Source organism: Dermacentor andersoni, chromosome 10 (assembly GCF_023375885.2).
Source record: "Dermacentor andersoni chromosome 10, qqDerAnde1_hic_scaffold, whole genome shotgun sequence".
In the NCBI taxonomy this organism is placed as follows: domain Eukaryota; kingdom Metazoa; phylum Arthropoda; class Arachnida; order Ixodida; family Ixodidae; genus Dermacentor; species Dermacentor andersoni.
In genome coordinates this window covers 66,264,417-66,288,159 of record NC_092823.1, presented here as the reverse complement: position 1 = coordinate 66,288,159, position 23,743 = coordinate 66,264,417, and the positions used below count along the sequence as shown (strand labels likewise).

Here is a 23,743-nt window from a genome sequence, read left to right as displayed (position 1 = left end):
ACTGCGGGCGCAGTACTTCCAATTTAAGAAAGACATGACATGGCGTTCAGCACGGCATGGGACCACCTATTGCAGGATAGCAGTGGGCGCAAAGTATTCAGGAAAAGAAACGCAAGCAAGCATGATGACGAGTATTGTTTGGGGCCAAAATAAGCACCAGAGGGTCTAAGCTGTGAGAGAGTGCACAGTAACACACCTAATGTTGTATAAACTGCGCGCCCTCGCAATGTTGAGACAGGGTATCATATTTTTTTAGCAGCATATATAGCAACAGTCGCCAAAGGCTGCCAACAATATTTTCAAACACGCCCTCACAAGATTTTTGAAGCGGTGCTACTGTTCCTGTCTACGTGTTCCACCAAACGCCCGCACTTTTCTGTGCGAGAACACGCACTCCGTTGTGTTTAAGGGGAGTAATTGAACGTCAAACTCGCAGTCCAATAAAATCGCGAATGGGTCACACGATGCTGTTGACTGTAAACACCTTTATTCACGTTTAGGCAAAGGAGAAATGAAAAAAAAAAACATGCTCAACGTGTGCATATAGGTGCTACAATAGCCATGAGGGGTAGCAGCTGCATTCCATCTCAGCACACAGCCTTAGATATGCGCAAGGCATCACGAGACCTTGTGGGTCGCTTTTGACCCGAACCCAATTACCTCGCCCTTTCGTTCAAAAGTCTTCAGCCACCGTTGTTCCTCTGGACCTAAGCTGTGGCAATTCAAGACCTCCTGCAGTACTTTATGTTCAAGTGATTTCAAGTGTTTTCTCGTGTAAACAAAACGAGAAGCCGGCCGGCGAACTGCAGACACTGAGTGACACTCTTCGTGCGAAAACACTGGTCAGACCCACCCACATTCCAAGTTGCGTTTTGTTCGTTGTTCCGGTACGCCAAAGAAAAAAAGAAAAGTACATTCACTGTCGGTCACATTCGCTCCTCGAGCACGGCAACCGCCCACAAGCTAGTGCAGCGAAAACGAAAGCGTTCACCAGTCAGCCGCGGATTAACCGAGGCTTAGCGGTCGCACGTCACCTGCACTGCTTGCTCACTCTTTGAACACCGCATTCGGACACGTCACGTCTGCACCTTGAGCTGGAAGTTGAGCGCGCACGCCGATCCGGTGAGGAAGGCGAGGTCATCCACGCTCAGCGCTGTGCAGTCCTTGAGCGTGAGCGACTCGAGGACTTCGTCGAGCAGCACCAGTTGTTGGATACCCAGGATGCCCACCTTGCGCTGGTTGTGCAACTCGAGACGCGTCAGGCGCCTGAAGAGTCCCCTCTGCAGTGCCTCCATGACGAACACGTCGTCGAAGCTGTCGCAGCAGCCGAGCACGAGCTCCTTGAGGGCGTACGACTCGTTGAAGAGCAGGCCCAGGTCCCGCGGCTTCATGGAGTGCGGGCTCTCGGGGTCGAGGAACAGGGCCTCGAGCTCGCCGAACGGCTGGTCCCTCACCTTGACGCCGTTGCGCTTCCAGCACATGTTGATGGCGATCAGCTGCAGCGTCTTGATGCTCGGACAGGCCGCGTCCACTGCGGCCAAGTCGACGTCAGGCATGACCAACTTCAACGAGGTCAGTCTGAGTCCGGCTTCCTGGAGGAAGAAACGAGGGAGAAACTTCGAGTGTAGCGAACATTTGCGTGCACGGCTGATCACGGGCAAAGACGCAGTTGGACTTCATCTACGTCTCTTGGAGCCTAGACCTAGAGTCCCTGAAGTGTCCACTCAAATATAACTGTAAATATGTACAACAAAGTTGGACTTGCAGAATTCCAACTTGGTACCGTATATATGGCGCACTTAATTCTGGAGTGTTTACGTGCCAAAACCACTATATGATTACGAGGCACGCCGTAGTGGGGGACTACGAATTTATTTTGACCACCAGGGATTGTGTAACATGCACGCAATGCAGGGTACACGGTCGTTTTTGCATTTCGCTCCCATTAAATGGCGGACGCCGCGGCCGGAATTTAATCTCGCGCCCTCGGGTTTAGCAGCGCAACCCAAAAGCCACTACGCCACCACCGCGGGTGATGGCGCATTTAGGATGTGCACTGAAGATAAAATATCATATTCCTGAAGGATATCCAAAACGACACAATCTACGTATTCAAACTTGTATTCACAAATGTTATCTTGCGCGATTGCCTATCCCCTGGGGTCTGCAGTTAGCCAGTATTTTTTCTGACGGGACCGGCTACTGGTGCGACCAGTGGTGTAGGCAGAAATTTGATAGGGCAGGGAGGGGGATAGAAAGGGGAGAGAGGGGCTGGGAACCCGGCATACTGACAAAAATTTCGGGGGTAGGTGGAGGAGGCAAGTTGCCCGGTGTGCCACCCCCTGGCTACGACACTAGGTTTGACCCCAACACCAGCACTCCAATGACCGTATTTCCAATCCTACCTCAAATAATCCGCATTGCAAGTGGTCTATCAAGCGTTCAGACTACTCGTGGATTAGTTTTTCCTTTTTTTTTTATTTTCAGCTTCCTACGAGTCCAAGCACGTCCCCGGCATTCTGATACGTCTGATCGCGTGTCCAACGTATGAAACTGCTGCAGGGCGTCAAAACAATTGAAATTTCAAACGAAAGCCTGTGTGCCCTTTCTCTCCAGGTAGTCGCGCTTAAAAGACATGTTTTTCTTTTTTGCCGCAAGTTAAAACACACACAAAAGGAAGACACATAAAGACAACACGGGCGGCGTATAATCAAGGTCACAAACTCCTCTACACCAGGCGCACCACCTGCAACGTCGCTGATGTATGTCAAGTGGCATTAGTAGTAAATGATTCAGTGAAGAAGGTGCAAAACAGCCCATGGAAGTGTGTCGAGCAGCAATAAAATGGAAAAGGATTAAGGTGCGATTTCAGGCGAAGACCTGACGTAGACCTGGCGTAGGCCTCTGGCTATGTCACTTGCTAACTCTATAGTCGAGGCAAAGAGAGAGAGTGTCTCCGCTACCAGTGATGCTCGCCTCCTGCAGCAGCTTGATGACAGGTGATGTTAATTCCCCTATGGGTAGCAATCCATACCGCAACAGCACTACATCTCTTGTGTTATCTTTGTGTTTCTTCTAATAACGAACCAAATTGAAAACAATATATGTATTATTGCACTAAGACGTTCCCTAGACGGCGCTTCAGAACTTCCCGCGTATAAATAGAATTTCCTATGGGGCTCGACGATGGGTCCTTTAACTAAGGAATGAATGCATAACTCGAACCACGAGGAAGCAAACTCACATGGTCCTCAAACCGTCGACTACGATTGTGAGCGTATATCCGAGCGCTTCTAAAAATCCGTTCGCTCTATTTGAAGGGATGACGCGCTTGAAGGCGTAGTACGTACGCTGCAGTGAGGGTGTATAGGTTGCTTTTGTTGTTCAGTCGCGTCATTCCGTAGAGAACGAAGCGTACGTGTGGAAGAAAACTGCCATTATCCGCTCACACATCTGCCATGTGACGGAAGGAAGGGTGGTTGCAGAAGAGTAGGGACGACCTTACCGATGGCTCTACCGTAACACGTAAGCATTCAGAAGCTCCAAAGCTCTCGCGCGAGCGCACGCGCACTTTGCATCGGCGCTTTTGCAACGCGCTGAAAGTCGGACCACTGACCACCGACCACAAAAGCGGGCGAAAGAGACAAAGAAAGCCCCAATAGCGTGATTCATCAGTATACGTGATACCAACTCGCTCGACACACTGCACTTCAAAGAAAGCCGTTCGCTTTAGAACGGCTTCAGCACCTGGAGGACCGGTTCCAGCTGCGTGTAAAAGAACCACTCGGAGGTGGACTCCGCCGTCCGGATGGACAGCTCGGTCAGGCCGGACAGCAGCCTGAGCGGGGAGATGTCGTCCGAGGTCTTGACCTCGATGTCGATGGCATGCAGTCGGGGGCAGAGCTCGATGCTCTTGGCGAGGAACTCGCGCATGGTGGGCCGTACCGAGGTCTGCACGCTGAACACGTTCACGTCCTTGTACTCGCGCAAGGCCAGCTTGAAGTCCGGAGGCTTGATCTCGTTGAGCACCACGAGCGCCTTGTCCAGCGAGGGCAGGTGGATGGCCTCCAGGTGGGGCAGCTTCTCGAGGAGGTACACGACGCTTCTGACGGTGACGCCGACCGGTGCGCCCTCTATCGAGATGTACACCAGGTGCCGGCAGCCTCTGGTTCCGGTTTCGTCGACCAGGGACCGAAGACCGGCGTCGGTTACCTGCGGGACAGTTCCACGTACGCGGCAAATGAAAAAATCATGTGAAAAAACGGCTTCCGTAGCGCTGCCAGATCTGCTCGAAGGGTTTACTCGTATATACCCTTTCTCTTTTCCGGCAAGCAGAATTACTGTGGGGAAGCAAGGATTCCAGCTGGGAGGCCGCCGGACTCCGCCTGGTGAAATTCATGTCAGCAACATAACCAAACGACAGCCTGTCATATATACAGCTGAGTTATACGGCCGGTCCAGCAGGGACTGTACCCAAAAGAGTATGTTAATTTAATGTGTTACCTAGGCTATTATGCAGATGTCCTTATTTTGATTGCACTATATTTTATTGCCAACCTAGAGAATATATCACTACGTCATGCTTTAAAATGTTCTGCATCCCGAATTGGGCCAACGTTGTCATGCCTGCTATAGTTGCCTCTGATTTATTCTCACCACAGATTCTTAGGCAAAAGTTTGAATTATGGGACTGAAAGAAAAACGTGTGGGTACAATACCAATTCGAGCAAAATACATGCTCTCTTGGAAGTTTTAATGACATGCATTGACAATGGAAGTATCTTCTTTAGTCCCACAATTTAAACATCTGCATAACAATCTGAAGTGACAACAAATCAGTAAACTGGCAGGCATGGCAATATCGGTCCGATTCGAAATGCAAAATATCTTGAAGTAGGACACTGTAAATTTCCTAGGCTGGCTATAAAAATAGAGTGCAATCAAAAAGAAAAAGATCCGCATAAGTAGCTGAAGTAACCCCTGAATTTAACTCGTATATTAGGGGTTACATTTGCTTTTATAGGATGTTACGGCGTAACCACTATACTTTAACTTTTTCAAGGGTAACAATGTAGATTATATATTGTATTAGTTACAATGTACCTTATAAATGCGAATTTGTGCACCTATACTAAGGGTTACCCAGCTAAGGGTGTAAAGCTCGCCTGAATTTCAACCTCTCAAGAATATTCAAAAATACTTTTTCTCTCAAAGGAAGCAAAAGAAGTTTTACTTGAATTAAATTATGAGGTTTTAGACGCCAAAAACACGATCTCATTATGAGGCACGCCAGTTAGTGGGAGAGACTCGAGATTAATTTCCACCACCTGGGCTTCCTTGAAGGGCCCCTCACCAGATCCAATGCAAAGTTTGATTATCTGCCAGAAGTTGTAGGGCGCCAACTAGGGATATTACGGATACCCCGTAAGTCGAAAAACCCAATTCTGTAACTGAGAGTCACGCGTAAGTGCGCTGCCTATAAGTCTAACTGGAGAAGGATTTCGATATTCCGCGCAGGTTTGGATTAGTGATTTTCTTTTCGATCGTCCGTCATCGGCCCTGCTAGGCAAGTGCAATGGTACTACGCCTCACACGCACTTGCTGCAGTGTCAAACACCAGTTTCCAAGAATATCAGCTGTAAATCCAGTAGCGTGTTGTTTTCTCTGTCGCCTATATAGCCGTGTATGCTGGCTTTGAAGGAGCAGCAAGGAGAAAAATAATTTTCGGTGTGTTAGTAAATAACTGTCTCCAATGCCAAAAATATTATCTTAGTACATGAAAGAGGCTTGTTAAGACAGACACGACCCAAAAAACAAATGGTAGGTGGCGACACTGCCTTGGAGTTCTTGAACAAGCTGGCCATAAGGTCATGGATTTCGACAGTCTCTCTTTAGACCTACCTAATTTTTGTCCATAAAGAATGACACTGCACTTTAAGATAGTCAATGACTGAACTTTTTAAATTTAAGGAACGTTTACTGAACCACTGTGCTCAAAAAGAAAAAAGCTTGAAATTCATGACGTATGACACTGAGGCCCCCATTGTGAAAATTACACTTTCACATTTGTTTTCGATTCTACTAGCATTTTCTATTCTACAAATCAACGAAAAATAGTGTTACGAAGAAATATTTTATCAGTCCAGACTGATTTATGGTAGAATCTCGTTAAACTTCAAGGCACCGGAAACGTGCTCTGCATTAAGAGAAATTCCCTTTACTGAGAAATATATGTGCAGAGGCACCGCACTACGGATAACATCAGTTTTTATAGGGAAGCTTTGCTAATCTCGCGGGGTTTTGTGATCGTGACTGCGGCCTGGTTGTTCTCTTGCCAAATAGGTCAACCAATTACAGCGAAGCACTCGCCCCACGTGCGCCCCTGGATCCCTTGCACCATCACCACATGGCGCTCGCCTCCACGCATCCGCGGCAGCGGCGGCGCCAGCCGTGTGAAGGAAACAAAAAAACAGATAGCTCGCGTTCGCGCATCGCGTGTTCGCGCTTAACGAAAGGCTCGGTATAGTGTGTGTGTGTGTGTGTGTGTGTGTGTGTGTGTGTGTGTGTGTGTGTGTGTGAGTGTGTGTGTGTGTGTGTGTGTGTGTGTGTGTGTGTGTGTGTGTGTGTGTGTGTGTGTGTGTGTGTGTGTGTGTGTGTGTGTGTGTGTGTGTGTGTGCGCGTGCGTGCGTGCGTGCGTGCGTGCGTGCGTGCGTGCGTGCGTGCGTGCGTGTGTGTGTGTGTGTGTGTGTGTGTGTGTGTGTGTGTGTGTGTGTGTGTGTGTGTGTGTGTGTGCGTGCGTGCGTGCGTGCGTGCGTGCGTGCGTGCGTGCGTGCGCGCGCTCGTGTTTCGACTCTCTATGCACTCACACAAAGCTTCGCTGCTTATAGATTTCAACTCGTTTGATCTGCTGCAGTTTTTGTTTCCTATTTCAATGTCTCTTTAAGCAATGCGGTCGGCGACCTGTACCGACCTGGGGTGTCTCGCAGAGCGTGAGCTTCTGCAGCTGTGGGCACTTGTCCCCCAGCGTCTCGAGCACGCGGTCCGAGAGGTTCTCGAAGGCGACCAAGAAGTGCCGCAGGTTGGGCAGCGTCGCCAGCATGGCGCACAGCTCGTCGTTGTTGCAGGTCAGGTAGAACTCGAGCGACAGGTCCGTCAGCTCGGCGCCGAACGTGCTGATGCGCCGGAACATGCGGGGGAACCTGCGACACGGGTTTAAGACCTCCTGAAGATGCACAGTATGGGATGTATATCCGATGGCCTACGAGAAGGGTCTCTCGTTTTCGCGCTTTGTACCTCCTTTTTATTTCTGATGAGTCAGCATTAGTAATGTCAAAGTGGAAAAAAGTGTATTTATGTGAAGTGGGGTAGAGGTAAAGAGGTGATGGCAGAGTTTAGAAGAGCGTGTATGTATCTATTTGTATGTATGTATGTATGTATGTATGTAATGTCACGTGATTTATTGACCTGTGGACGTCAAATGCGAGCGTCAAGCGGCCGAAAATCCGGGCAAGCGCAAGCTCGGGTCGCGTGGCTACACCACCAACACTTTGGCTTGCTTGCTTGGATGCTTCGTCGTCGTCTTGCCTTCTTCATTACATTGGCCCCCGTTGAATAGCGTAGCCGTCCTGGCGACTTAAGGAGTCGACAGTATAGCGGGGTCTTAATAGGGCTTGAGGCGACTCACATGAACGATTTCTCGACCACGACGACACAAGTCTTCGCACCGTGTTAAAGACTCAACCTCATGAATGACTGGAGATTAAGCGGTTAAGGCTATGGTATCGGGACAGTAATTTAGACACAGGCACAGGAGCACTCGGACGAATCCAAAGCCAAACGAGCCTGTCGCGAAAGTAGGGAGAGGTCGGTCGGTATCTTGCCTTAGCTGCTGGTGACCTTGGTCCTCGGTTGTCAATGAGCGGGCCAATTGTCGACAATCTTCGGCGTACCTGGCAACATCAGAATAAGGGAGTATTCAGAGCAGTCAGATGCGTACCGAAGCATAGTGTCCAGCGTGCATGATGGCTCGCTGATGGCTCGCGTCCGCACAAGAGAAAGAACGGCGAGAATCCTGTGGTCACTTGCGTAGCAGTGTTGTACGCATACGTGACGAATAGAAGGACAGTGTCCCAATTGGTTTGTTCCGATGCGGTGTACATTGTATAACACCGAGAGTGCGGTTTAATCGTTCAGTTAGCCCATTCGTTTGCGGATGGTTTGCAGATGTCATGCGGTGAACGATGTTGCACTGAACGAGCAAGGCTTGAATAGCAGCAGACAGGAAAACACGTCCTCTGTCGCTGAAGAGTTCACGGGGAGTACCGTGGCGTAAGAGGAAGTTGCGTAAGAAGAAAAACGCAACGTCTCTCGCTGTAGCTGCAGTCTCCGCGTAACGCGTGAGGTGGTCCACGCCGACAATTATCTACTTATTCCCGGAGGTGGTCGAGGGAAGCGGGCCGTATATGTCGATACCGACGCGGTCAGATGGACGGGCTGGTCAAGGGAGAGGCTGAAGTGTACCGGCCGGGTGTTGAGGTGGAACCTTGCGCCGCTGACAGGCAGTGCAAGCACATATGTACTTGCACACAAATGTGTACATTCCGCGCCAGAAATATCACTGGCGCAGACGTTTGTAGGTCTTGAGACCGCCGGCGTGAGCGCTTTGTGAGTCGGTGTGGAAAGCAGTGCAGGCTTCCGTGCGCATGTGGTGGGGTACCACTAGCAGCCACATCCCGCCATCAGACGCGTAATTTCGCCGATAGGGGAGATCGTCTCGAATACTGAAATGGCCGGCTTGGCGATGGGGAGTTCTTGAAGCTGGATAAGCTGATAGATCAGTTAGAAAGTTAAGGAGTTGACAAATCCACGCTTCCTTGCGTTGCTCCGACGACATGCCGGCGACATGTCCGTCGCCGAGCCGCCACGGAAGAGTAGGTAAGCGGCGCAGTGACGGTTGGTTGCGGAGGCATCGGCGGGAGGGCCTCAGCAACCGATGTCCGAATCACGTGCTGAATGTCCGGAACCAAAGGCTGCGCAGGCTCGTGCGTGAGATGTAGTAATTAAAGCTGACGCGCTACCTTTTCACGGATAAAGTCCTTGATTGTGGAGAGTAGCGGCTGTTGATCGGCCGAGCGGGTAGCTAGCTGCATAGTGCGTCGGGCGTCGTGAGGGCGCGGCGGGCTGCCTGCGCGACTCGTCAAAGCTCTGACACACTCAGACGAGTGCAGCGACCGTAGTGGGATTTCTGGCGAGCAGCATCTGGAAAGCGTCGTCCTCGATACCCTCTTCAGGATGTGCTTGATTTGCACCTCCTCAGTCGTGCTGGGGTTGGCGCGATTGCAGAGATTGAGCACATCCTCGATGTGGCCCGTGAAATTCTAGCCGGGATGCTGCGCACGTCGACGCAAGCGCCGCTCAGGGCGAAGCTGTCGGGCCGTAGGCCGACGAAAGACGTCCGTAATGGAAGTCTTAAAAACGGGCAAAATGGGAATGGCCGCCTCGTGGTGGTGATACCACAGTACCGCCATGTCCGCAAAATAAAACATGCCGTGAGTCAATTTCGTTGGATCGTCCCATTGTTGGCGCTGACGCCCTCGTTCGTCGACCACCAATCTTCAACACCTGAATCACCTGAGCCGTTGAAGATGGGCAGATTCCGCTGATGGTACACGGCGCTGCATGCAGGTGGCATGGGCGGCCGAAGGGTCAGTTTGAGTCGAGATGTCGTTGGCCATGATGGGAGCAGGAAGAGAAGTGAGCATCCGGGAACGAATTTCCAGGGTGGTGCGGGAGACCGACGCAACCTCCACCAAATGTCACATGATTTATTGGCGCGTAGACGTGAAGGAACGGCGAGGAGCGTCAAAGGCGAGTGTCAAGAAACGGCGGGCCATATATATATATATATATATATATATATATATATATATATATATATATATATATATATATATATATATATATATATATATATATATATATATATATATATGAGGGCTATGGCAGGAGTGGGTTTAGATGCGAAGAAAACTGATTATGATATGGAGAAACAAGAACATAGAAATATAAAGATGTGAAGGAACTATACATCAGCAATAGCATTTTAAAAATTGAGAAATGGGTAACAAACGAAATATAAAAATTTGAAGGAACTATACATCAGCAATAGCATTTAAAAATTGAGAAATCGGTAACAAACGAACTTCGGCAGGTAACAAATTCCACTGTTCAATCATGCGGGAAAAAAACTGTATTTGAAAGTGTTAGTGCGTGGATGGAGTGGTCTGATATTAGAGGCGTGATAAGCTCTAGTTGAAGTCGGGCAAGCAGGCATTAAAAGGGAGGGATCTGATAGGTGACAAAGAGAGTTCTTATAAGAATAGAAAATCTTCAGAGATTCTATGTGCCGCCGCCTAGAAAGAGACTGGAGGCTTAATTCCGTAAGAGCAGCTGACGGTGAAAAGTCTCGGTCGAAGCGACGGTAAACAAAACGAATAGCCTTCCTCTGGACAGACTCAATACAATTAATTTCACATTGTTTATATGGGCTCCATACGGAGGAAGCATATTCTAAAATTGGGCGAATCAGTGTTTTATATGCTACTAATTTAGTGTCCCTCGGAGCAGGAGACAACGTCCGGCGGATGTAACCAAGTTTTTTTAACGCTTTACTACAAATGTAATCTATATGTTTAGACCAAGACAAGGTGGGTGTAAAAATGACGCCTAAACATTTGTATTGAAAAACTCGTGTTAGTGGTACACCGTTGCATATATAATCATAACATACGGGCATGTGTCTGTGAGTAAAAGACATTAGAACAGTTTTATCAAAATTTATGCTCATTTTCCAAGTCGCACACCAGTCACAAAATGAAACAAAGGAATCTTTAAGGCGCTGATGATCAGCGAGTGAGTCAACTGGGCTGTACATAACACAATCATCTGCATAGAGGCGTATTTTAGAAGTAACATGGTCTGGAAGGTCGTTAATAAACAATAAGAATAGTAGAGGGCCAAGTACGGATCCCTGTGGGACTCCTGAGGTGACATCGGCTACCGACGAATCCGCAGAATCATAGCACACGAATTGGGAACGCAAAGAAAGGAAACTGGAAATCCAAGACACTAACTGAGGGTTATTTAGAATATTATGGAGTTTCAAAAGCAATTTAGAATGTAGTACAGTGTCAAAAGCTTTGCTAAAGTCAATGAATATGGTGTCAATCTGATTACCTAAGTCGATGTAATGGGAAAGGTCATGAGTGAACTCCGTAAGTTGTGTTACAGTACTAAAACCGCGCCTGAAGCCGTGCTGAAAGCTGTTCAATAGGTTATTATTTTCAAGGAACAGTATTATATATATATATATATATATATATATATATATATATATATATATATATATATATATATATATATATATATATATATATATATATATATATATATATATTACAAACACAAATTGTCCGGAGCAGACCGCCGTCAGTTCACTTTGCTCCTCGAAGAGGCATGGTGCGTATCGAGTGAGCTCTTGAACAACGCCTTGCAATGTGGTGAACGTGGTTTAAATCACAGATCCGGGGCCTCAGAGAGGTTCGACGTAATGCTAACGCACTTACCGCTACATCGCCATTGATTTTCTTTAATTCGGGGTGTCCAAACCGGGTGTTGCTTTAAGCGTAGCTTTCTTTGCGAACCCTGCTGGACTTTCACGACAGTGGCTGCTTGGTGCTACCGTTGTCTTGCCGAAAAGCTCACACTTCAAAAAAGAAATCGAATTACCTGCTCGATGACGGAATCGAACCAAGGTCTCCCCCCGGAGCAGCCCGGCGCTCTGACCATCAAGCCGCAATAACAACTGACGTGCCAATGCAAACTATAGCCGTTAGAGATTATCGCCGCAGGTATCACACTATGGCGTTGGTGCGCGAAAGCGCATGCGCGCACGCCAATTTCATTTATGCCGAGGACGCAGGAGTAAAATGGGCCAATTTATAACATTTGATTTACCGCTTCACGAAAGCTTTGCTTCACATGAATTCCAAGATGTGCGTTGGACCTGCGTATATTTTAAAGGGGGATACCGGGTACATATTGTTTTTTTTTGGTCCGGCATTTGTATGGCACAAATTGCACCGGCTGCCCCTGAAAGGCGGTGGTCTGGGGTTTGAGTCCCGGACCAGGACGATTTTTCCTTCAACTGCGAGGCTTTTCTTTCGGGGAACCCGTATGGGTTTCCTCTGTTGCATTTGCTACGAGAGGGTGGATGTCTCATTTTCCCTTTATAAATTGTTCCTTTGTCAAAAATCCGAAGACACCTGAGCACTTTTCGTGAGTTGTGGATGCGAAAGCACGAATGTCCAATCGAACGCCGCTGAGGGGTTTTTCTAGTTATGAACTCCTCGCGCGAGCACGTTGAGAGGCTTGGCGCGTTTTGATTTGTCCTTACCTAGGCGCAGTTAGAACGCAGGCAAGGGCATGCGTGGACAAGGAACGGGCTGATCACAAATTGCGGCCTGGGCCGGAATCGAATCTGAGCCTCCAGGGCGCGAGACGAGCACGCCTCCCTGACGCCGCAGCGGCTCCACGATTCTGGCTGACCAGAGGTGTGCCTGTTGCGTGCGTCGTTGCACACGTCATGTCGCAGTCATCTGGCTGTCTAAACGTGCGGCCTGATGCGTGCCTCATTAGGCACGTGATGGCGGGGCCAATGGGGAGGAGGTCGCGCCAGGTCGTGAGCGTGTACAACGAGCGCGTTCGTGAAGTTCCGAGGTCTACAAATGGTATCATGCTTTCGGATTTCCACACGCAATCAGCCTTAAGTGTCTCTGCATGCCCAATTTCTCTCTTTTTGGGGGGGAAGTGGTTGCAAATGAGCAAATTATTAGGCAAGAAAGAAAAACGACAGCGCCTTGTTTGCCACTTGTATTCATCTAAACAGCAGCGTTTACGAAGCTATAGTGAACAACTTAAACCATTGTGGCATTGATCGTTCGTATTGATAAATTTCTCAATTGCACTTAATGCGTTTTGCACACGCTATATTGCATCTCGAATTACAACACTGTGGCGAAGCTTTGCGCCAGAACTTTGATAGCATAATACAATGAAAAATTATCTCCCCTTCAACCCGATGATCAACTCGGCTTTTATTTTCACTTAAGACATTTTTTAAAGAAATTCGACATCATGGCTTCGTAAGTATACAAGCATTATCAATGGACATTTGTTAATTGTGTTCAGCTTAGAAGCTTATAAGCTTGTTCTGAGCATGAAGAGGCACAATTCTCAACGCGAGATCGTCATGCTGATTCTTGTGCTAGTATTTTTTGCAACTTTGGACAGATTTGAAGATGTGCATCATTCAATATTTTCATTACTTTCATTCTTACCTCCTTCGTTTATTTTTATTTCGTTCCATAGGTTAGGCGCAAATTTGAGCTTTCTCTACTAAAGTTTTAGCTGTTTTACAACCGTTTTGTGTCTGTGCATGCTTGCAGCACTTGATGCACCACTGTGAGCAGCGAAAGCGTAACTTATGTCCCACTGGGACATGCCGGTAGAGTGCAATACAGCCTGTTGCGCACAATTACCATGATGCAATAGGTAATGAAATGAGAATAATTTGAACATACCTCCTGTCACCACTCTGCATCACCGGTGTTCTTTGTAAACTCACTGAGGGGTCTTCGCAGCTCTGTGTTCAGAATAACATCTCACAAGGATCTGCAGGCTTTTGCTTAAGCTTCAGTAACAGCGACCGTCTAGTGAATGGATTATTTTTCAACTTCGGATCTGGCAGATCAGTTAGGTAGACGTAGTCTTTCCTCTGCTGTACATTTCACTGTTCCAAGCCTCAGGGAACATTTCGACGATGCCGCTGCATTCCTACAGTTAACAAACCACCACTTTTCACTTATCTGTTTCTGAGAAACTTTGCTTTACTGAAAAACTGTTCTTTTTGCACGATTGCAAAGCTGAATTTGTTCATCGTACTCATAGTCGTCATGGGGGCGTTGCCATGTTAGTTTCATCTTCCCCCTCATAGAGCAGGCGTGAATATTTAAGCATTGAGGTGAGCAAATGGGAGTCATTATGGCTAGAAATTGAAAATTTGTTTTCCCACTACAACAAATAGAAAACAATATTGAGCACTGTTAAGCGATCCCCTTCGTGCTCAGCTGCTGACTTCTGCAACTCTTTCGCAACAGGGGAAAATATATCGTATGAAAACAAAAACGCACCAATATTACGGGACTTCAATGCCAATTTACTTGATGAGAAATGTCCGGGCTATGAGGAGTTCACTAACGGATCTAATGCATTCGGTTTTGAGTCTCTCGTAAACATAGCGACTCTCTGCGTGCCGGCCAGTACATATTCTCTGCTGGACACTATTCTATCTAACGTCGAGCCGTCCCCAAACGTTGGAGTTGCAGAGATCAACATCACTGACCACTGTCCAGTGTTCTTTTACTTTGGCTTGTGTACCAACGACAACTAAACCAATTATATCACGACGAAACTTGGTATGCAGGCTTACAATGATGAAATAGCACGAGCGGATTTCTCAACTCTTCTTGCTAGTTCGGAGGCTAAACTGGCCTACGTTCGATAAGTTCTCATACGTTATAACAAGTGCAGTAACGTCCTGTTCAAAATATATAACGACCGATACAGCGTGCCTTGCGGTTCCTGGGTTTCTCCAAGCCTACCAAAATTTCTTTTTTATACAACTTGCATAAAAAAACGAAAACCGTTTAATATGCGCCTTTTGCACCGTTACAAGCTTCTATCTGAGAAAGTAAACCAAGCTCTTAAAAATGAAAAAAAAACATGCTTTTTTAAAGAAAACCTATTGAATGTAATGATGATGATGATGATGTGTGGTGTTTTGTGGCGCAAGGGCCAGGTTTGGCCAAAGAGCGCCATGACAAGTGGTAATGTTGAAGATGTATTATGGGAGATGTGACTTGGCTGTAAAGTGGCCTAAAATTAGTCGCAGTAAAGTGCGTAAAATCTACGTGCTATAAAATTATGGCGATGACTATTGAATGTAGTAATGATGCCAAAAGAAAATAGAAATCGATTAATCAATTCTTAAACGGGAAGACTACTCAACAATCTATTAACACTATCATGATGGATGAAGCAACTCTTAAAGATCCCCTAAATATATGGAATGCGTTTTGTGATTTTTTTTCCTCCTCTGAAACAGTTGCGTCCGTTGAAGCTCCTGTACTAATCCGTCAGCCACAGTCATCTTTCATGAGCGCTTGCACGCCCCATGAAGTCCAAGATGTAACAAGCAATCTAAACAATACAGGAGCTGGATTACACAAGATACATTCGTCTCACACTAAAAGCATGAAGCACATTATTTCCAAACCTCTATGTGACATTATCAATCTAACCTTTGAGACAGGAGTATTTCCCAAACCATTAAAACTGGCTAAGGTAGATCCGAAATTTAGATCAAGATATTTGGATATTTTGTGCCGTGATCGTGTTTTATATGAGTGCACGCACTTTTTTCCCTGAAACTTGCATTGGAGTTTTATTGCCTAAAAGCTGTTGGACTTGCATATCAGCACTTTTTTTTCGTCCACAGTCTAGAACAGAACACGGAATAGCTCTGAGTCACGTATATATCTCTGTTGATATAAACTCAGAATGCCAAACAGTACTTAAGCAAGGAAAATATCAGAGCATAGGAGTGCTTATACTTCCAATGCCAACTTTTATCCAGTTTTGAATAAACTATTTTATTCTAAAGCTTACACTGTCCCTTTTACATCTATGTAGATTTCACTCCGGACCTTTTGTAAGATTTGTGTTCTCAATAAAACATTATAAACACATTCCTTGAGACTGGTCGGAGTGCGATCTAATGTTACCGTCGAGATTAATGAGTGCTGCATTTGGCCGGCCTACCTAGCATACTCAGTTCGTTCCTAAGTTATCAGGTCAAAAGTTTCGTGATGCCTCAAACGAGCCCCAAAAAACAACTCATAATATTCGTGCCGCAACTAACGCCGCCCGCTGCGGAGAGCAGCATCTTTTTTTTTTCGATTTTTTTTTTTGGGGGGGGGGGAGACGGTGTGACCTAGTTCGCCGCTTTGATACGCTCTGTTTGCAATTAGGCGGAAAAGCGGTTCACAAGCAGTAGAAAAGTGCCTTGGTCGATTGGCTTAATATGCTATTCATGCCGCTTGCAAAAAAAAAAAAAAACGGAGTGCGGCTTCGCCGCATAGCTTTTGGTTGCTTGACAGGTAAGATGGCGGACCTACGCGCAACTCGCTACCTTTGGCAAGGAGGTTTTTAAACCTCCCCGACCTTTGGTGGCATGTACGTTTGGCAGCACATACAGTAACTGTATGGCTGACATTCAAGTGAGAAGGGGAAGAGACGAGCTAAAAACAAAAAGGAAGCTGAAAAATACGCGTGGCCTAACAGGAAATTACTTCATGTGACGTAGCCATGTGACGTGTGGAGCGCGGGTGTTTTGAAAACGAATGTAACGCGCCGACGAGCGCTAGCTTGTTCCCTGCATGGAGGGCTGCCTGCGAAGTGTCCGGAATAACAACACGTTGTTTTTGCTTTGCATACTGCACACTTGTTGCTCGACGATGGAACGACGACAAAGTGGTGACGAAGGTGGAATCACCGTTACGGCGGCGTGACGACAATGCAATTGCTACGACAAAAATGAGGTCGACGGAACGACCCCGACGTCATGACAACGACTTTGTGATGACGACGCGATGCAGACAATGGCACGACGACGATGACGACGACGATGATGGTATGATGACGATATGACAACGCAGTTACAGCAACAGAGCAAATACGATGGAAAGATTACGATCGCACGACGACGAAAGAAGTATCGCAATGCCATGAAATAGAAATGACGACGATGACAACGTGACACTGACGTCACGTTGGAGAGAGAGAGAGAGAATAAACACTTTTATTAGGTAAATGCAGCTTGGGAGAGACGTCCTCATTCCAGACAGCCTTGAGCTCGGGCCGCGCCCTGGGCCCTCGCAGTGAGGCGTTGCTCATCCTCGAGGTCGGAGCTGGCCAAGGCTCTCTCCCAAAGCTCGTTGGTGTGGTAAGGGTTCGGAGGACTTAATGGTGCCTCTCTGCAACTCCCTACTCTGTGTCTGAGGGACCCGGGTTCTGCGCAGAAGTGGCATTGCGGAGAGAATTGTGTAGGGGCTATGAGATGATTTCTGGTTGGGTGGGGGAATGTATTAACCTGTAGAGCTCAGAGGAATCACTCCTGCTCTCTAGGTAGTGACTTGTGTGGGCGTGCATATGTTCTGCGGGTTAGCTTATAGTGTGGTGTGATGTCTTGGTACGAAACTAGAGGGTGCACGCGCTCGGGTTCAGATTCATCGGCGTCGGCTCGGTGGGTCAAATCTCGAGCCACGTGGTTGGCGACCTCGTTGCCAGGAATGCCGTGATGAGCTGGTTGTAGCCCACGTACATCACTTGACGCCGCCGGGTCGCCTTAATTCGCACTATTTCCGGTGCTCGCTTGCGCAATTTTCGGTGTTTTTCTTTTTTTCGAGCTGCACTATGTCCGGGATGGGCACTACGTCCGGGACGTCCGGGATGGATAGCGGCGACAAAATTGGCGCGTCCTTGCGCATGACCTCGTTCGGACCACCTTGGCTCCCACTATAGGCAGACAAATGCTTCGCATTAAAAAACAAAAACGGGACACGGCTACACAACACGGGTGCCGTTATTTCCGCGCTGTTCACAAGTATTCAAGTAAATACGCGCCAACAAGCTCAGTTCGCAACCCTGCTCCGACAATGCACCCCATTTGATTCCTGTACGGCCCGATACGTTAACTGTAACGACAGAGTATGCTGGCTCTGATTGCACCCAAAATTAATGGGCTTATCAAGAAGCACGATGACTCTCGAAAATAGAGCTAAATGTTACGACCAGTATTTCCGCCAAACGGAGTTGCCCGTATTCGAAAAGGACATTTCGTTATGAGACGTGTATACTGCAAGGCATCTTCCTCGCCTTGCCATAGCGGGTTGCTGGGTGAGCTGGTGAACGAGAGTGATAGTACGTGGAGACGTTGTGATGGCTTGCGCTTCGGTGCGAGTGAGTGTGTGTTTGTGCGCCGTGTTTATTTCTTTAACAGCCCTGTGTGTGTACATTCGTGAAACTGTGCCTGAAGATACAGCACACCAAGTCGCGGTTTGCTGCGAACTGCACCCTTCTCATAATTGGTTCGTACGCCGCGAGGCGACGGGTTTTCTGCAGGCCAAAGTGTCTATAATAATGCGTTTACGCGCAGTGTGTCTTGTTAGCAAAGGTAGTATCTATAAAGTATATACATACGATGATGTCCGCTAAAGCTGTACGTGCCAAAAGCACGATATGATTACGAGGCCCAACGCAGCGGGGGACTCTCCGCATTAATTTCGTCCAGCCAGGGTTCTTTACCGTGCGCCGAAATCAAAGTACAAGGGCACTTTTTTTATATTTCTCTTCAATCCGAATGAGGTCGCCGCGGTGTTAAGAACGGCCCTCTGACGTGCAAGTTTTGCCGGCCAGTTGCGACAGCGGGCGTCAACATTTCCTGGAGCGCCGCCGCAACCCTCTAGCCACGGCGTGACTAAGTCGACTGTGCGTTGAGAACAGTGCGCGCGTCCTCGGCTCTCCGTTGCTGGAGCCAAGATGAGTGCGACGAAGCAGGCTTTGTGCCTGAGCCCGCCACCGCCAACCTGGTCTGCTGTGAACGAGGGAGTCCCCGAGGGAACGTAGTTCAAGACCCCTTCCCACACGCCGTTCGAGACGAAAGACGCGCTGCGGGGGTCAGCTTGGGGAATAAAGGGCACCTTTCCTGACGTGGGCCCCGAGTTCGGCGAAGACCGCCTGACCTCGGCTGAGGACCGTGAACCTCGCGCAAAGAAGTGTGTGTGTGTGTGTGTGTGTGTGTGTGTGTGTGTGTGTGTGTGTGTGTGTGTGTGTGTGTGTGTGTGTGTGTGTGTGTGTGTGTGTGTGTGTGTGTGTGTGTGTAATCCCTCGCGCAGAGAGGCGACTTGTTTACGATGACTGGTCGAACGTTGCCCTCCCCTTGGGATCGAGGGAGGACCGAGTGTTTATAAACCGCTCTTGTGCGGCTGCTCAGAACTTTCTCTCGCAGTCATGATAGACTGATGAACTGCAACGTCCTTATGTAGATACTGTAAATAAACCCATATTCCTCGTTCTCGATGGGAAGCAGTCCTTCCCTTCATCGACGTCCTCAGCGTGGATAAGTTGGACGACGGCATGGGCCAGCTACCATCTAATTCATGCCCGACTCCAATCTTGACAACTGGTTACGAACGGTGGAATTGAGCCCCCAATCCTTACAGCGGCCGGTATCGAACACGGCGTCTTGCGCTGCGCGCGCGGCGGAAACTGCGTGTTGCCGAGAGGCGCACAGCCGTCGTGAGCGTAAGCGGATTGGAGGTTTTTTTTTTTTTTTTAACATACGCGCCTACGCGACGTTCGGTACTGACGCATAGTGCTCACGTGACTATAGTAGTGCCAGACAAGATACGCGGCGAGGTGGAACGAGCGCATGACTATGCGTTGACAACCATTCAATTCTTTTTTTTTTTTTTAAGAGAGCAATTTCGCCCGACAGGTGAATAGAGGTGTGCACCGAGACATCGGCGCCCCGCCGCTGCCGATGTTTCTTGTCGGCGAGATCGGCGCGCCATTGAAATAGGAATAAAGTATTTCCAGCTTCGTTTGAGATGTTGTGTTGTCTTGCTTAATTCTTGCGCCTGTCTCGAGCATAGAATCATGTCCAGCAGGGGAGCAATGCAGCAACGCAATACAAACAAAAGCAACCACGCGTCTGCGCATGCGTGTCGTCACAAGTCAGCGCCAACGTGGAATTCCGAAACTTCCCCTCCAAAAGCGTAATATGGTGCAACGAGAATAAACAGCGGCCTCGGAAAGTCGGAATCCCGGCTTGAGGTTCGTGGGCACTGCAGTTGCGTGCAGAATCGGCGATATGCCCGATAGCGTCATCAATGCGAGAGATGCAACTTGTAGCAAGATAGAAATTCCTGGCGCCGACGTGTTTAAGATGCCAGTTGGAAGTTTTCGCATTAATCCGGCCGTTGCATCGGGAGTTTTTCTAGATTTAAAAAATATTTTACACGTCTAAGGGATGGTACTGTCTCTTTCAAGCATTCATATAAAAAATGAATGAAACTGACACCGATAGCTGCACTCAACTATAAAACAGTTTCGACGTGTAGGTTAAAAATATTTTTTTTTTTTCGAAATAAATGTGCATCCGAGCAATGTTTGCATTGCTACTAATGCACACTTCGTTCATTCAACCTGGTGACAGCGAGTTAAAAAATCGAGCATATTTGTTTTCTACCGCATCATAACATATATCTCAGCTGAAAAAAAGAATGTTTCACCTGATGCGGAAACAAAAAGTATTTTGATTCGTTTTTCTTCAGGGAAAAAGGACGCCATCAGAAAAGTTACATAAGCAAATGGTGATTAATATTCAGAGCAAGTGACTTCACTTATTTTCCAGTCAGTAATGTGCATTATAACATCTGCTCATTGGTTGGCCGCTTAAGGGCTAACCCAGCAAACGTTGGTCACAGAAAATGTTTTTTTTTTTTTCGGAAAGCATACTGCATGAACACAATCTCATTCAGAACATGTGGAAGCAAGGTTAACATATTTAGAGAGTGCCACGTGCGTCAGTCCTCGCTTAGAAATTCTAGACGAATTCACCGACTCTTTGCTCAATGGAAAAACCTGATATAAACCGATCGAGGCATGGCAAAAAAGAAAACAATTGCGACTACGACACAAAAAAAAACAGCATGGCTGTCGCTGCATATTCGTGGAGGAAGGAATATACAAACACACGCAACATAGGCGCTTTCAGACATATGCCTTTTCTTTATATGTAGGCTGAAAAGCAAATGACTTACAAAACGTTTTGCATTTATCTCACTTTCAAAACCTGCGTATTCGGTCCTCTCAGCTCTTAGTATGAAAAAGGCCACAATTTCAACCAATTTAGACAAGAAGGATGTAGCGAAACTTGTGGTTTCGGTTTCCACGCCACCGGCGCCGCTGCCAACGAAAAATGGCCGTGCGCCGCTGCCGATGAATACCGGGTGCCCCACTGACGCCGCCGACGCCTCTCGAAACCGCACGTCGAAACCGCAGCGTCGAATCGCGCTAGTACCCAGGCGTAGGGAGATTTGATAGCACCGCCGTTCCCTATAGTTCCCTAGCGTGACGAGCGCCGCCAGCCTAGGGTGCGCATCGATGACCCCCTTGCCAACGGCGTCGCAGGCACTACACCTCAACGGTGCGCAAGATGAGGCAGACGGAAAACCGTAGGCGTTTGTATCTTGAAGTGCATACTGCCCGTTCCGCTCAAGACCTCTCTATCTTCATGCACCACGATGTGTTACGCACACAGCTTCCCAGCGAGAACGCTACTGTATAAGCACGCACAACGGTAATGCCAGCATGGGTGACGACGCTGCGCTGACTCTGCGGCAGAGCCGATTGAGCGAAGCGCGAGGAGCCGTGCACTCGGCTGCGTCGTTTTTGCACCTAAATTAGCTAGGGGGCACGGCGCCTCTCTGGCGCACCGGAAGACCTTCTAAACCTCCACGCGTGGGCCCCTGATACCGTGACAGCACGGCGGCAACGGCGGTAGCTCGAGCGCGCCTCGAGTGTCGATACGATTGCTATCGCAGTAAAACAGTAGCCGTTCCTGCGGTACTTAGCATGCACGAGTGCACCCCGTCGTGCAAAAAAAGATGCAATTCCGTTGTACCCCTATAACCTTCCTGTCTCTTTACCTCCGATTATTGACAGTTCGCGGCACCGTCACGACGGACAATCCTGAGTTTAATGCGTTAAAGCACGGCCTCTGAGATCGACCGGCGCGCGGCGTGTGATCTCGGAGGCCGTGGCTGAAATCCCGCGTCACACACAGGCCCACCTTGGCGCTGTCAAACAATAGAGCAAGTGACACAGTTCACCTCTTCTCTCCCTTTCTTCGCGATAAGTAACGACTATGTGTTACAAGCAAGGTGACGGGTTGGCGAATGCTAGTTTTCATTTCAGTACAAAAATAAACAGCGCAAGCACAAGCAGACTGGGACGTAAAGTACAGAAAGCCTGTGTCCCTTCCATTGCCCATGCATAAAAAGTAGACTGCGCTATGCTATTGTCATGTCAAGGCTGCTACTGACACGCCTATTCATTTTATACACGTGGGCACTAATGACCATATTTGAAGTAGTAACTTAGGGCGAATAAATACACGGAAACAAGAAAGACGGACAAGGACAAGCGCTTTACCGCCCGTCACAATCGCAAGCGACACGTGGAGTAAAAGGCTGTACAGTGCGGTCCACTGTTAGAGGGAACACGTGAGTGTGATTTTCTTTTCTCTGGCAAGCGTACAATCGCACGGCTTTGCAGCAGACGACTTGTGGCTATGGCACTTTTTTACACACCTGCATCGACACAGCTTCAACAGACTCTGGCAGCTAGATGCGCCAGCAAAGTGGAGAGAGCCGCACGTGACACATCATTAGCGAGTGTACCGCTTAACAGCGGACCGCACTGATACATTCCGCGACCGCAAATCACCTCAGTGCGTCCTTTCGCGCCAGGAACTCGGAGGTGAGGAAGAGGTCGAGCTTCTTGACTCCCGCGCGGCACAGCAGTATCTCGAACTGCAGGCTGGTCAGGTTGAGGTGGCCGCGCTTCTTCTGTAGCTTCTCGATCAGCGACTCAATGATGGCCGGCTTGCAGGTCGCGAACGGGTTGTGGCCCTCGGGCAGGGCGTCGTCTACGCAGCTCCCGTCGGCTTGAGCCAGCACGACGCGCTCTAGCGCAGGTAGCACCCGAGCCACGATAACGTCCGTGGCCAGGGCCTCGAGCGAGGACGGCCTGCACCGGCGCGACATCAACGCGGCCGAGGCGGCGACGGAGGAAGGGACCACTACCGGGGAGGAAGGCTTGTCGTCGACGGCATTGTGCAGGACAGTCGAGTACATTCTCGCCAGCCTTGGCGCGCGGCCGGACATTTGTTTTTTTCTCTTCGGCTGACCGTGCAAGCCGTGTTTGGGACGTCTTCGTCGTCGTCTTTGATTCCTCTCTCTGCACAGTCGCTTCGGTACCGCAATGTTAGTCTGAACGTCGTCAAATTCCGTCGTGTTGTCGAATTCGCCATGTTGTCGTCTGTGATTGGCTCAGAGGGCTGCTACGACTTCTCTGATTGGCTCACAGCGCCGCCATTGCAGAATTGTACAGTCTGGCGGAATTTGACGATGTACACCCCTGTAATGGCACTTATTAGCGCGCGTTGATGAAATTAAATGAACAGTGACAAGAAGCGATAAATGGGTCGACAAAGTGTTCTTTAGAAACTCTGAGTTTCCCTACTTTTTGTGATAAGACGTTGGATATAAAGATAAAGCTGAAGGCCAGACTTTTATATTCCGAATCTCGCGACCGAAACCCAAGCGTCGGTAGGTCAATGTGGTGTCACGGATTTCGCAGTAAATTTTCTCGTATGTTAGCAGTTAACTGTGACGGAGTAAATGTTCTTGAAGAGTGCTAAGTTCAGTATTTGACTTTTTTAGAAAAACAATGCAATCTACCTTTGCCAATAAAAAAGTTAGCTAGGCCCGAGCAGACG

General features: G+C 48.3%; 1 protein-coding gene across 1 annotated transcript; it reads right to left on the bottom strand.

The window, feature by feature from the left end:
- Positions 1 to 389: 389 nt before the first annotated feature.
- Positions 390 to 23,373, bottom strand: LOC126543981 (uncharacterized). Its single transcript, XM_050191158.3, has 4 exons — positions 22,690 to 23,373; positions 6,971 to 7,199; positions 3,748 to 4,212; positions 390 to 1,592 (listed from the first exon to the last, which is right to left on the bottom strand). Exons 1-4 carry the CDS (start codon positions 23,127 to 23,129, stop codon positions 1,077 to 1,079), a joined length of 1,650 nt encoding a protein of 549 aa, XP_050047115.1. The 5' UTR covers positions 23,130 to 23,373; the 3' UTR covers positions 390 to 1,076.
- Between the last annotated feature and the right edge of the window lie 370 nt (positions 23,374 to 23,743).